The 14,665-nt window shown below is 42.6% G+C and overlaps 1 protein-coding gene across 1 annotated transcript in view; it reads left to right on the top strand.

The window, feature by feature from the left end:
• The window catches only part of LOC310878077 (ALK tyrosine kinase receptor-like), a 147,066-nt gene that overhangs the window by 23,394 nt on the left and 109,007 nt on the right, over nt 1–14,665 (top strand). Inside the window, exon 2 of the mRNA XM_083792180.1 lies at nt 7,576–7,707. Coding sequence (XP_083648306.1) covers nt 7,576–7,707 — 132 coding nt within the window. The remainder of the gene's footprint in view (nt 1–7,575; nt 7,708–14,665) is intronic.

The raw sequence follows: 14,665 nt of genomic DNA, 5'->3' as shown, positions 1-14,665 counted from the left end.
GTCATCAAACCAGTACCCAGACGCCCCTGTGTAAATACCAAAAAAAAATTGGGCTTGTCATTTATCAGTGTTGAAGGGAAGTGGGTCCGGGCTGCTCGCTGTGCCCTTCTCCTGTCACCTCTGTTACTATTCCCAGGTCATTCATCACTCGCCTGCACTGCAGCACGCAGTGCCAGACAAAACCCCCAGGGGTAACAAAACTCACTTACTCCCACAGGCCATTCATCCCCCGCTGCTTTCTTGCTGTCGCGGCTGCTTGTTTTCACTATCTGACAACTGTGATTTAAGAAGGGGGAGGAGGTGGGGGCCGGTCCTAGGGGCGGTGGTGGTTGGTTGGCTATCGTTGCCGCCACCGACTGGAAACCTTGTCCAAAAAAGCCTACTTTGAAGTTGAAATAATGGAGATGCGAGGTTGCTTTCTGCCTGACAGAATGATGTCTGGCTGCATGCTCCCACATGGCCCAGATCCACGCCTTCCGTCGCCACTCTGGTGCCAACCATCCTTGTCCCCCCCCGTCCCCCCCTTCCACTCAAAAGATAAATTGATACTTTTTCATACCTTGCCCAGAGGATTTCAGATAACGGCTGCTTTGCCTTTTTTTCATGCGTGTGCACGAGAGTGTGTACTTGCTCTGATATACTTCTGGGACAAATGTTCCCACCAGTATAATGGTAGAATTTGAGAAATAGACATTGTGAGATAAATGTTCCAGCTCCTCACAAGATAAATGGATGTGTTGTTATAGTTTAAAAACGTGTTTAGATTTAGGCTTCATCCACACCTACATAAACGTAGCTTTTTCGTTTTCGTTTTCGTTTTTTTAAATCTCTCTGTCCATACGACACTTTTTTAAATCTCTCTGTCCATATGACCAATGGCAAGACCCATGCAAAACTCCGTTTACATTGTCCACACAGGGAACACACAGGCTGAGTTTAAAAAAAATACACTGTGGAGTTTTCCAAAAGATGCGTTTATATGGACCAAAAACGCGTTTGCGTGTGGTCGACCCCCCCAAAACGCATATAAAAACCTACGTTTATCCGTTTACCCGGATACGTGTGGACAAGGCCTTAGGCTTATACATAAAAGATCCAGGTCGGGGGTTAAGATTACGGATTAGAAGATTTTGTTTAAGATTTAGAGGTTAAGTTTAGGTGTTGGGGTCGGGAGTTACACTTGGTTGCATGCCCGGGCTGTGGTCTTGCGGACCAAAAATAACAAATAGCTGATACAGTTGCAATCTGCTGTTTTCGGCATTAAGGTAAAAATAATTAATGGCATTCATAAAATTGCTATCCAATGTCGATGTCCTCACAAGTACAGTATTGCATTAGAAACGTGTGTTCGTGCCTGCATGCGTTCAATGCATGCTCGCGCGTGTGCCTGCGCTTACGTACGCGTGTGCTTATGTGTATGCGTGTGCATGTGAATCCTCAGGCTTGCAGAGCCAGCATGCCGCAGACATACTGTGTGCAGAAGTAACGTGATGTATGTACGCCGCCATGTTGAGCATGACTGAATACACATGGTAGGACCACATGCAGTTTACTCACGCAATTCATCATAAACAAACAAGACTGAGTATAGCAACGGCATCTTTTCTTTTCCCCTGTGTAAATGAATCCTGTCCAGTGTCCATACAAGCGGCACATACAAGCGGCACAAAAGTTGTGAAAATAGCAGATGCTTGTAGCTTGTAGCTGCTATTTTCACGGTTTTAAAATTCAGTTTTCTTTCTTTCTGTTTTTCAAATAGTAATAAACAAATAAAAAAGGAACGGTTTTGGACGTACAGGGTTTCCTTTTCATTTTCATTTCAAGATGGAATACAGTAAAAAAAAAAAAAAAAAAAGCTGCGAGAGGCTATTCACAATATTGAGACACATACTGCGGTTAGTAATAAAAGGGAGTGCTCATTATTTTAAGTCCTTTTCTCGGGCCAATATGCTCTGTAAAATATATGAATGGGGCTATACTCACTGTTTGGTGGCCCTCCACATCTATCCGTGCCCTCCCTGGTATAGCAGTGGACCGGGGGAGGAGAAGTGTGTGCATGTGGGTCGATTTTAATTTCAAGAATCGTAGTATATCGAAATGAAAACGGCAACATTGACAATGTATCGTATCCTATCGTTTTGCAATGGAAATACTCGGTATCAAATCGTTTTGCTATGCAATTAATCGATTGTATCAATACTACATTTTTGTGCATGGTATTTAGCAATTTTTTGAAAAAGAGGGGATTCATTACTTAGTTTAAAATAATGCCAATGTATTTTAAATAGTTGCATCGACTGAATCGAATCGTATCGGATCGCCATAATGAACCAATATCGTATCGTGATACGTATCGTATGGCTGTTAAAATGTATCGTTACACCCCTAGTACTATCAGTTACAGTAGCTATAACAAGTACTGTATTAGTACTGCACTTGCTGGAGTATCTTTAATTTATCTTAATAGTTTATACTTCTACTCCACTGCATATAAAGATGCACACATGTGCACTTTTTACTCCACTGTGGGGTTTTCTTAAGCTTTAGGCGCTAGTTAATACATAGATGGATATAAATTGTTAACAAGCAATCAAGATTATTTGAGAAATAGCCGATGCATGAAACGGGGCTTTTGATAAGCAACACATGTATAGTTCACTACGAGTGAAATGTGATTGTGAAATGACCATTCTGCACCACTGTTACTGTTACTAAGTATATTTGGATGCAAAACGTGTTTTTCTTAACCATGTGGCATTGCTACTTGAGTACAAAAACAATTACCACCCTCCCACTTCCAAATGGAGACTCCTTATGTGTCTTATGGTTTCACACATGAACAATGGAATAAGTGGACATTGTGGCCTATGCTGTGTCTAATCAGTTTATTTTCATGTCACGGACCCGAAAAATTATATGTAATATGCCTCCGCCGCCCATCTGAAAATATGTTGTTCTAGGGACCTCCCCAGAAGCAAAGATTTGAGTTAAAATGTTCACTCTGAAAGAATATATATTCAAAGATTTGAGCCACATTTTCACGACTTTTCAAAAATAGCAGAAGCTCAGAAGCTTGTAGATCTGCTATTTTTCAATAGCTAAAGTAGAACAGTATGCTGAAAACACCAAAAGGGGTTCCCGTCCAATTTTCAGTTTTACTTCTACTCCACTCTCAGGGGAAAATATTGTACTTTTACTCCACAACTACTATTTGAAAATGTTTAGTTGGTACGTTACTTTGTAGATTGTGATCATTATTACAAAAGATATGAGCCACTCCAGCCCTCCACTCCATTTGAAAATAGCATGCAGAATGATTTACGAGCTCGCAACACGTTGTGAGCTTGCATTCAAATAATGTTGATGCCAATAGTGTGTGTTTTACTCCAGTAAGTAGATTATTGTTAATTTAACATCTGCATTACTTAATTTATACAAGAAGTCTACACAATTAGAGAATGTAGAAGAATTGTTATTTTGATCAACATTTGCCTGTTATCTCTCCCATGGTACCAACATCAATAAAGAATGTGGACAAAATATTATCCAGTGATAAAGAATGTGGACAAAATATTATCCAGTGATAAAGAATGTGGACAAAATATTATCCAGCGACAACATATTCAAAGTTTTGGGTCTCAGAAGCTGGCTCAAATGCTGTATAAATAATGGGCCTTGACGCGGAAAGGGTTGAGGACCACTGTTCTATATGATGCTGTGGAGGGCGGCCTCATTCACTCGTAGTCCTTTCCGAGCCCCCCTGCTGTGTACCCTCCTCCTCTCTGCGTGGGAGAACCAGCAGAAAGACAGACAGACACACTCCCAAAGTTCAGCTCCAATATAGTGCTTGCTGAGTCTAAAGTGTTGTTGGGTCGATGGAGCTGCTGCTGGTATAATTGCAGACACCGTTAACGTGATAGTGCTGTGACTCTCTCTCTCTCTCTCTCTCTCTCTCTCTCTCTCTCTCTCTCTCTCTCTCTCTCTCTTTGTCTGGCTGGCTGGCTGGCTGTCTCTCTCTCGCTCTCCTCTTGTCTTCCCAGCATGTGTCTATGATAGCATCATTTATTCATCATAGTAAGGCTTTGGCGCCTCTGCTATACTGACCTCAAAGGGACGAACCCAGGACTACTGATGCGCAATTTTACATAAAATTAATGAATGCATTAATCTGCCGATACATAATCTGATTGCACACTGTCGTTCTGGTTCAGTTTCCCCTTGTTTGCAGCTTTAACCTTCAGTACTATCCGCCATAAGAAGAGGACATCCAGTGCAGAAAACTGTAGGCTTTGAAAGGCGTAGTTACTTCTCTGGTGTAAATTAACTAAGTATATGTACTTAAAAAAAATCTATTCTTACTGGATACTTTTACTAAGTTAAGAAAAATAAAAATAGTACCCACCAATGGAAACCTTGTTTCTCCACATATAACTTTTGGAAGTCTTTTCGTGACGCGTTTTGAGCTTGTAGATCGTCCATTTTCACTATTTTATTTTTAATAGTGAGAAAAAAGTAACAGCTTTTTTGACAGTGATACGACAACATAAGGAGAAGCTTACAATAGACTCATTAACACATTAACTGTTAGTATGATTTGCTCTCAATGACTTGCTTTGAAAGACACACATCAAGGGCGAATAACAGTAAATGCGGCCAATGGCGTGCGATAAGAATCACTTCTCCTTTTTTATTATGACAATGGAAGAGAGAAAAGGTGTGTGTGTGTGTGTGTGTGTGTGTGTGTGTGTGTGTGTGTGTGTTCTCTTTATCGTGATCGGTTTCGGATGATGAACTCTTGCAGTCAGTTTTCACCACCTCAGCTCAGAGATAGCAGCCACTCTGATTTGCATACATATGCAAATGTCCCGGGATACATCTCAGTTGTTCAGACCAATGCTATCGAGTGGAGTGGAGTGTGCGTGTGCGTACATGTCTGTGTGCGAGCGTGTGTTTGTGTCCTCATGGGTGTGTGCATGCGTGCGCACTTGAATCACTTTACTTGTGGGTGCTGAATGTCCCACTATAGTAGAATATGATAAATGGACATTATGACACATCTAACATACTTTTACAGTTACAGCCTATACAATTATGTCCTCACAAGTATAGTAATAACAGTGTGTTTCTGCTCGCGCGAGAGCCGGTGACATACTCTCTCCCCCCTTGTGCCACCTACAACTGTATCTAGGCCATTGTTTGGGCCTCTCGCTCGTGTTCCTTATGGTAATGTGTACAGTATGCAAAGCCACATGCTCGTGCAGTCCCATGCTGCCTGATTTATGACCAGATAAACACGCCCAGAATGTCACGTAGGGTTTTACAGAGTGTGTTTATTCTATATCCTTCGCCCCGCAACCCAAGGTGAATGAATCAAAAGCCAGCCGCTCGCGCACGTGCATGTAGTACTTAACAGCTGTAGAAATACAGTACAGTATTTTCAGGTTTCAAATTTGACAGCTGCAAAAGTAGCGTGATCTGCTTGCGGACGTGCTACATGCATTTGTGTGAGGCGCCTTTCACAACATTTGTCAAAAGTAGTGTAGTATGTGTGCTATGTATATATGTATCTAACACACAGGTCCTGGCGGTACTCCTGGTGAGAGCAGGAGTGCAGGACCTAGTGAGACATAGGAGGGGCCCGGACAGGAGTCAACCCACAGAGCCACATGCCAGAATTGTACCTCCCAGTCCCGGCAGAGTAGTCCCGGAGTGGTTCCAACGGATTGTGTGGCCCTGGTCTTTCCCTAGCGGGTCTGAACGAGGGTAGCTACTGGGACGTAAGTCGGGACTTGATCACCCCGCCTGGGTCACCCGAGTGAGGGGTATGATGTCCGCGAGACCCGAAACCCCGATGACCTTGGGATACATCACTGAGGATACATCCCAGGAGCATCCAAGCGATGTATTTTCGTTCTGTGGTCAAGTAGGTCGTTCATTTACGAAAACACAGAAAGTGTCAAGAATATGGAGATAAGAGGTTTATGCCCCCAGCAGCGATGATATTGTGTGTGAACTCTCTTCCTCCAACCATTGCTCGGTACAGTAAATTCACCATCTGCACATTCTGCAGCTAGGCAGCCTCAATAAGACTGTTCAATACAGTAGTACAGTACTACTGTAGTTAACAGCGACTTGCAGAGGGCTCTGGCCCCTTGCACTTCTAAAACCTTTTTCCCCTCTGTATTTGCATTTGCCGTACTATGTTCTTTCAGTATGCAAATCTTCAGTCAGTAAATGCTCGGTTCAGCATGGTGAAAGAGAAAAAAATGAAATACATGGGGGGGGGGAAATGAATGATCAGCAACTCCTTACAGAATAAGTACCAATGTTCGTGTTTTTTTTTTGCTGGTCTGTCCTTCTCACTTTATTCTTGTCCCCGGTTTTGGCCAAGGATTGTTCTGTGGTTTTTAGCTGGGTGTCCCAAGTCCAGACGAATGTATATTGTCTCTGTCGGGTGGAAAGTTATGGAAGTAAATGACTGTTACTTTTCTGGATTCAAAATCAGCAAAAGTAGCAGATCCACAAGCTCAAAACACTATGGATCTGCTACTTGTGATACGTTTGTGTGATGCTTTAGTATGATCGAGTGGGGCATTTATGTTTCGAAAAATCACCAAAGGTTAGAATAATGGAGATCGGACTTTTCTGCCCAACAGCAACGGTATAATATACAATCCTAAAATGTCAACATTCACAACCAAATTGTCCCGGTTCTCACCACAAGTAAAACAACAGATTTGAATGGTTACTGTACCAGTAGATGTTTATCGTGTTCTGTTGAAAGGTTCAGTCATTAGGTGTGCTAATTAAGTGCTAATAAAATGTTCCCCGATCCTGATGAAAACAAAACTGTCAAAAGTAGCTTGTAGATTGGCTATCTTTTGTTATTTTTGAAGTCGGATTTAACCACTTAAACCCCAACATCCGTATAGTGTGGAAAGCTTTTGCAGAAAATAAGAAATCTACAAGCTTATTGCGCCCAAAGATATGAAACCTTGCCTTTTTGTCACGTCACTCACAACAATTCCCGTCACTCTGTCATGTCACCTAACTCAAATTCCCGTCACTCACCCCGGGCAAGCCCCCAGGTCATCGTGATACCATCATGACATCAAGGACCATAGCTCAAACCAGTGCTGTTTGTCTCCATATGAGGTTTCTACACTAGTCTGATGTCAGCACTGGATATCGCTGGTGTCTCCATACATGGAGCTATAGGTTATCTCCATATATGGAGCTCTAGGTGAAAGGCAACCTATAGCTATAGCTGATGCCCCCCATGCCAAAGCGCCAGCGCTCGCCCAGCAATCTGCTGTCAACAAGGTGGATGCGTGCACGCGACCTCACCTTTTAGGGCGAGGTCGCTTCTCACCCCCAGGCGTCTTACTGGTACATAGATAGGCTATTTTCTGTGTAGAACGAAAACAGAATAGACACTAGCGTCGAACCCTGAGTGACTCCGGTCAACCACAAAAAAGGTTTTTAAGTGGTCAAGGGTCCTGGTTTGGGTTTTTGAAAATGTGTTCACCCTTCTCTTGTCTTGTGTCTTCTCTTCTCCTCTCCCCTGTTGTCCAGAGTGGTCCGCAGCCCCCAGCGTCACTCTGGAGGGCTGGTACCAGTGTCACCAGGGCCCCGCCATCCCCCTGGACAAACTGTGTGACTTCAGGACGGACTGCCCGCACGGCGACGACGAGGGCGAGACATGCCGTAAGTGCCGGCACACACCCACCCACGCACGCACGCAAGGGAGTGTGCTCTAAAACCAGTGGTGCGAAAAACACGGTGCGACATGCACGTGTGTTCTGTTTGAGTGTTCCTAACAGCCAGGTGCCGGCGAAAGTGGCGTCAGGGCACAAAATTTAAGCGGCGGGCGCATGCATCTCTGCTTGGCTAGCATTTCTCTCTTTGTCTGCTGCCTTGGTGACTTATAGGAAGAACAGTAGCCAAGCATATGCATATGCTGCTGTGTGTGTGTGTGTGTGTGCCTATGCATTTCAGAATTGTCTGCACTGTTGCTACTTGTGCAAAAACCCTTCCACACATTAAAGACACATTAACCCATGGCATGCCTATTTTGATGTATCAAATGTTTCAAAAATGTTTACAATAGCTTTTCTAAAAAATAAAAAACTTTTCCACAACACATTGAGTTGTAGGCATAGGCTATTTTCAAATGGCTTAAAGTAGTATAACAGGGGTGGAGAAGGAAGGCAGGTATCATTACAGGGGTCTCTCCAGCTCAGGATGGGACTGCCTTTTTTTGCAGAGCTTTCGCCCAGGTGGGCGTGGTTATATGCCTAAACCTAACCATAACCTTAACCTCACAAACACTATGCCTAACCATAACCATAACGTCACAAACACTATGCCTAACCATAACCATAACCTCACAAACACTGCCTAACCATAACCTCACAAACACTATGCCTAACCATAACCCTAACCTCACAAACACTATGCCTAACCATAACCTCACAAACACTATGCCTAACCATAACCCTAACCTCACAAACACTATGCCTAACCATAACCCTAACCTCACAAACACTATGCCTAACCATAACCTCACAAACACTATGCCTAACCATAACCCTAACCTCACAAACACTATGCCTAACCATAACCCTAACCTCACAAACACTATGCCTAACCATAACCCTAACCTCACAAACACTATGCCTAACCATAACCCTAACCTCACAAACACTATGCCTAACCATAACCATAACCTCACAAACACTGCCTAACCATAACCTCACAAACACTATGCCTAACCATAACCCTAACCTCACAAACACTATGCCTAACCATAACCATAACCTCACAAACACTGCCTAACCATAACCTCACAAACACTATGCCTAACCATAACCCTAACCTCACAAACACTATGCCTAACCATAACCTCACAAACACTATGCCTAACCATAACCTCACAAACACTATGCCTAACCATAACCCTAACCTCACAAACACTATGCCTAACCATAACCATAACCTCACAAACACTATGCCTAACCATAACCATAACCTCACAAACACTATGCCTAACCATAACCATAACCTCACAAACACTATGCCTAACCATAACCATAACCTCACAAACACTATGCCTAACCATAACCTCACAAACACTATGCCTAACCATAACCATAACCTCACAAACACTGCCTAACCATAACCTCACAAACACTATGCCTAACCATAACCATAACCTCACAAACACTATGCCTAACCATAACCCTAACCTCACAAACACTATGCCTAACCATAACCATAACCTCACAAACACTGCCTAACCATAACCTCACAAACACTATGCCTAACCATAACCCTAACCTCACAAACACTATGCCTAACCATAACCTCACAAACACTATGCCTAACCATAACCTCACAAACACTATGCCTAACCATAACCCTAACCTCACAAACACTATGCCTAACCATAACCATAACCTCACAAACACTATGCCTAACCATAACCATAACCTCACAAACACTATGCCTAACCATAACCTCACAAACACTATGCCTAACCATAACCATAACCTCACAAACACTGCCTAACCATAACCTCACAAACACTATGCCTAACCATAACCATAACCTCACAAACACTATGCCTAACCATAACCCTAACCTCACAAACACTATGCCTAACCATAACCATAACCTCACAAACACTGCCTAACCATAACCTCACAAACACTATGCCTAACCATAACCCTAACCTCACAAACACTATGCCTAACCATAACCTCACAAACACTATGCATAACCATAACCTCACAAACACTATGCATAACCATAACCTCACAAACACTATGCCTAACCATAACCCTAACCTCACAAACACTATGCCTAACCATAACCATAACCTCACAAACACTATGCCTAACCATAACCATAACCTCACAAACACTATGCCTAACCATAACCATAACCTCACAAACACTATGCCTAACCATAACCATAACCTCACAAACACTATGCCTAACCATAACCATAACCTCACAAACACTATGCCTAACCATAACCATAACCTCACAAACACTATGCCTAACCATAACCTCACAAACACTATGCCTAACCATAACCATAACCTCACAAACACTGCCTAACCATAACCTCACAAACACTATGCCTAACCATAACCCTAACCTCACAAACACTATGCCTAACCATAACCATAACCTCACAAACACTATGCCTAACCATAACCATAACCTCACAAACACTATGCATAACCATAACCTCACAAACACTATGCCTAACCATAACCATAACCTCACAAACACTATGCCTAACCATAACCCTAACCTCACAAACACTATGCCTAACCATAACCATAACCTCACAAACACTATGCCTAACCATAACCTCACAAACACTATGCCTAACCATAACCATAACCTCACAAACACTATGCCTAACCATAACCCTAACCTCACAAACACTATGCCTAACCATAACCCTAACCTCACAAACACTATGCCTAACCATAACCTCACAAACACTATGCCTAACCATAACCCTAACCTCACAAACACTATGCCTAACCATAACCATAACCTCACAAACACTATGCCTAACCATAACCCTAACCTCACAAACACTATGCCTAACCATAACCCTAACCTCACAAACACTATGCCTAACCATAACCATAACCTCACAAACACTATGCCTAACCATAACCTTAACCTCACAAACACTATGCCTAACCATAACCCTAACCTCACAAACACTATGCCTAACCATAACCATAACCTCACAAACACTATGCCTAACCATAACCATAACCTCACAAACACTATGCCTAACCATTACCCTAACCTCACAAACACTATGCCTAACCATAACCTCACAAACACTATGCCTAACCATAACCTCACAAACACTATGCCTAACCATAACCTCACAAACACTATGCCTAACCATAACCATAACCATAACCTCACAAACACTATGCCTAACCATAACCATAACCTCACAAACACTATGCCTAACCATAACCTCACAGAATACTAACCTCAAAACCAAGCGAAAGCTCTGCGGCAGTAAAGGCAGTGAAAAGTGATGACACAAAGAAATTTGACACAAAAAGAGATTAATTTTTTAACTGGAGCACTATAAAAAAATCACAATCAGTGAGTGAGGGGCGCTCTTATCATCGTACATCATCATCTCATAACAAATTGGAAATCAGCTACTCCCCCATCACATCGACGCTGGGTCGGAGATGTGATGGCACACCTAAAACTTAAAAGCTCAAATATTCTACCAGGGGCTCCGCCCAGAAATTCTATAAGGTCTGGCAGCCTTTTCTGGACTACTTTAAACAAAAATTCCCGGCGGAGGATGTTCAGGTGTAGGACTACTGTCTAAATAGTGTAATTACTAATTATTCTTGTTTGGCAAGTGACGATCTGCTTGAGAACATTGTATAACGCAATATGACATAACCTTGTTACCTTTACATTTTATTTTACCTTATTTTATTGTCTGTTTTGGTCCTGTACTTCAGTCTTTTTTATTTACTTATTTTTCTTAATGTATTGTATGTATTGTAGGTCTAGTGATGTATATATGTAGGCGCTATTATAATCGTACATCATCATGTCTCCATTCATTTGTGAAGGACAAAAATGCCGACACATATGACGTAAATTCTCCATTCATTGTCAATGGCATTTAATGTTGGAGAATAAAGCTGAGAATGCTTGATTCTGGTCAATGGCTTAATTCAGTGGTGAGTTATCTCATCATAATGACCGCTCCGCTCTATAACAGACCTCTGCCTAATCAAACCCTCTGAGCACCAGCTGCGCGGCTGCGCCCCGATTGATTTACTGCTGTTTCCAACATGACAGCCATGTAAACACACACACACACACACACACACACACACACACACACACACACACACACACACTAGTGACACACAATGTCATTTACAGCTAAACATTGCTATCAAAAATGTTTTTGAAAACATTTGAGCAAGAAATAGACGAAGCAGGACCCGAAAATTGATTCTATTTGATCAACTCACTTCCTTGTTTTCCGACGCAGCCAGCGTAAACTTATGGAATACTTTTTTTGTTGTGTTTTGGGTCAATGTATTCATTTATGTTAGGTAGCCATGCCACGCCTCTGTGGTTGAACTCCCTGTCGGTGAGTTATCTCCCGACAATGACCACCTAGCCAGATATTATCCCTTACTTAATGGGTACTGTCTCCTGATTGAATGAAATTTACACCCCACCTAAACATTTATTTGCATTTTCTTAAAGAGAAGAGACGTGGACACCCCTATTATTGAAAAAGGCGTCCGCTCAGTATTCCGACATCCCATTTGGAACCATTGAACAAACACTATTGCAATCATTACTATCATCAGAATATAGAGCTGACTTTTTAACAGAAAACTTTTTTTTCTTACACTATCAAGCAAGGCTTGAGTAGAAACCCCCCCCCAACAACATCAAGTGGGTTGGTGAGATTCCTCTGTTGCAGGACATGAATGGTAATGGCCGCGAGTCGTCCAGCCATAGGAATTAATTCACTCGTGCCCACAGTTCAAGATTAGCCTCCCGTGTGGCACTTATTAAAATGATGGCTGCTCCCCTGAGCGTATAGGTTTGCTAACCATGGTGGCTGAGAGATAAGAGGCTAACAAGGGGGTGAAAATCCCCCCAGCCCGACCGACGATGGCAATTGCTTTCTTTCAATCAGTGGAGGGCCTATCAATGCTAATTGGTCCACGAGGATGGCTTTGGGGAGGGATCACCTCCATTGGAATGCATTACAATGCGCGTGTTTGTGTGTGTATTACTATAGCCCTATACTTGTGAGGACCAAATGTCCCTGCAAGTATAGTAGAATATGAGAAATACGTTTTCCTGGTGGATTTATTGTTAAATAAATGGTTTTGAGATATGTTTAGATGACGATGGAGGTTGGGGTTATAGGAAGCGTTGTGAGCTTGTAGATCTGCATTTTTTCGTCTCACAGTGAATTGATAAAAAAATGTCGCTCGTATTATCGGTCCTAACATGTCCACAAGTATAGTAATATAGACATGAGTGTGCGTGTGCGCAGGAATTCATTATCAACCGAGTAGCAAATGGATTGGAAATAGTATGTATTCGATCAGGTTTTCCCTGAGATGAAACTATAGTCTAGCCATAATTAGCAAACTTCTACAGTCATGGGAACAGATGTGAACAGACCTTGAAACTATCTTCCAAGGGCTCTCTCTCTCTCTCTCTCTCTCTCTCTCTCTCTCTCTCTCTCTCTCTCTCTCTCTCTCTCTCTCTCTCTCTCTCTCTCTCTCTCTCTCTCTCTCTCTCTCTCAGCTTTTTTGAAAACGGCATCAAGGAAAAAGATCTATAAGTTAGCGGGGAAGAAAGAAAAGTAAAAAAAAAAAAATCAACCCAGTTCTAGCGTCTATTCTCATGTAAAAAGGACGGTTAATGGTTTTGCTGCCGCGTGCCATAGCAACAAGCCTTAGCAACGGATATATTAATGTCACCGGCGAATCACGGGGTGACGTTTTTTTTTAAATGGAGGTCACGTTAGACGATCCGTGGGTGGTCCCGGGGTGACATATCTTCAGTGTCCCGCAGGGGTGAACGCCTGAGATCCCTGCCGCTTTTTTTCCCCCGTGCGTTTGCTCATTGTCTTCTTCTTCCTAATGACGGTGTGCAGGGAAGCATGAAGGCCAACTGTCAGTTTCTGGGAAATCAAGGCCTTTCTTTCCGTCTTCCTCTCTATCTTTCCCGGAAATCAGAGGATGACCTTTTTATCATTGATGATTGAGTGCAGTTGGTCAATGATCCATGTGTTCAATTGTCTGTTCATGCCCACCTCTCTCATTATCACGCTCGCTATTATTTTGTCTCCCTCCCAAACGTGTGTGCTGTGTGTGCTTCTTTTTGACTGTAGGAACGAAGTGAATTGAATTGTGCCGTGAACCGTGTTTTCTGCATGGGTTCTGGGTTTATTTCCATACAAAATGGCTCGGTTTCAGATAAGGTTCTCGAAACCTAATTAGGCTCTACGCACAAGTAGACCTTGAATTGAGCCGCATCCTTTCTTCCTTCACAGGTGTTACCAATGATACTAATGAATGCTCTGTCAAACAGAGTCAGAGTGCTGCTGTTGTGCACGTTGGCTCGCTGGAAACACTCTTCTACACCAGTGTGTCTCAAAGTTCTCAGTCAGAGGGTTCCAGAGTTACACACCCCTTGCGGGCGTGTAACTCTGAGAGTTCTGGGGGGCCTTGAAATTCCAAAGTTTGAGAAAAGTATCATTGGCTACACCTGTGAGGGAAGTAAGGAAGAGGCCCAATTTATTTTCCATATATGCTTTAGGCCCTGCTTCATCTAGTACTGAACCGTTAGTCCTGAGAAACCACATCTCAGAAACCACATCTCAGAAAGCTAAAAACAAACGAGAAACAACTAGAATAGTGAAAACAGCAGATCTACAAGCTCATAAAAGCAACTGACTAACACACTTAGTCCAACACACGCACGCGCACAGATTGTGCTCTACACTGTCACTTGTCCCAACCGTGTGTGCGTGAGTGTGTGTGACTATATATAATTTATATATATGAACAAACACTCTATTATAGCTATTATTATTGAAATATTAC

The sequence above is a fragment of the Protomyctophum parallelum genome (genome assembly GCF_964188405.1).
Source record: "Protomyctophum parallelum genome assembly, chromosome: 20".
NCBI lineage: Eukaryota > Metazoa > Chordata > Actinopteri > Myctophiformes > Myctophidae > Protomyctophum > Protomyctophum parallelum.
Note: the sequence above shows the minus strand (reverse complement) of the source record. Positions and strands in the feature narration are given on the sequence as shown.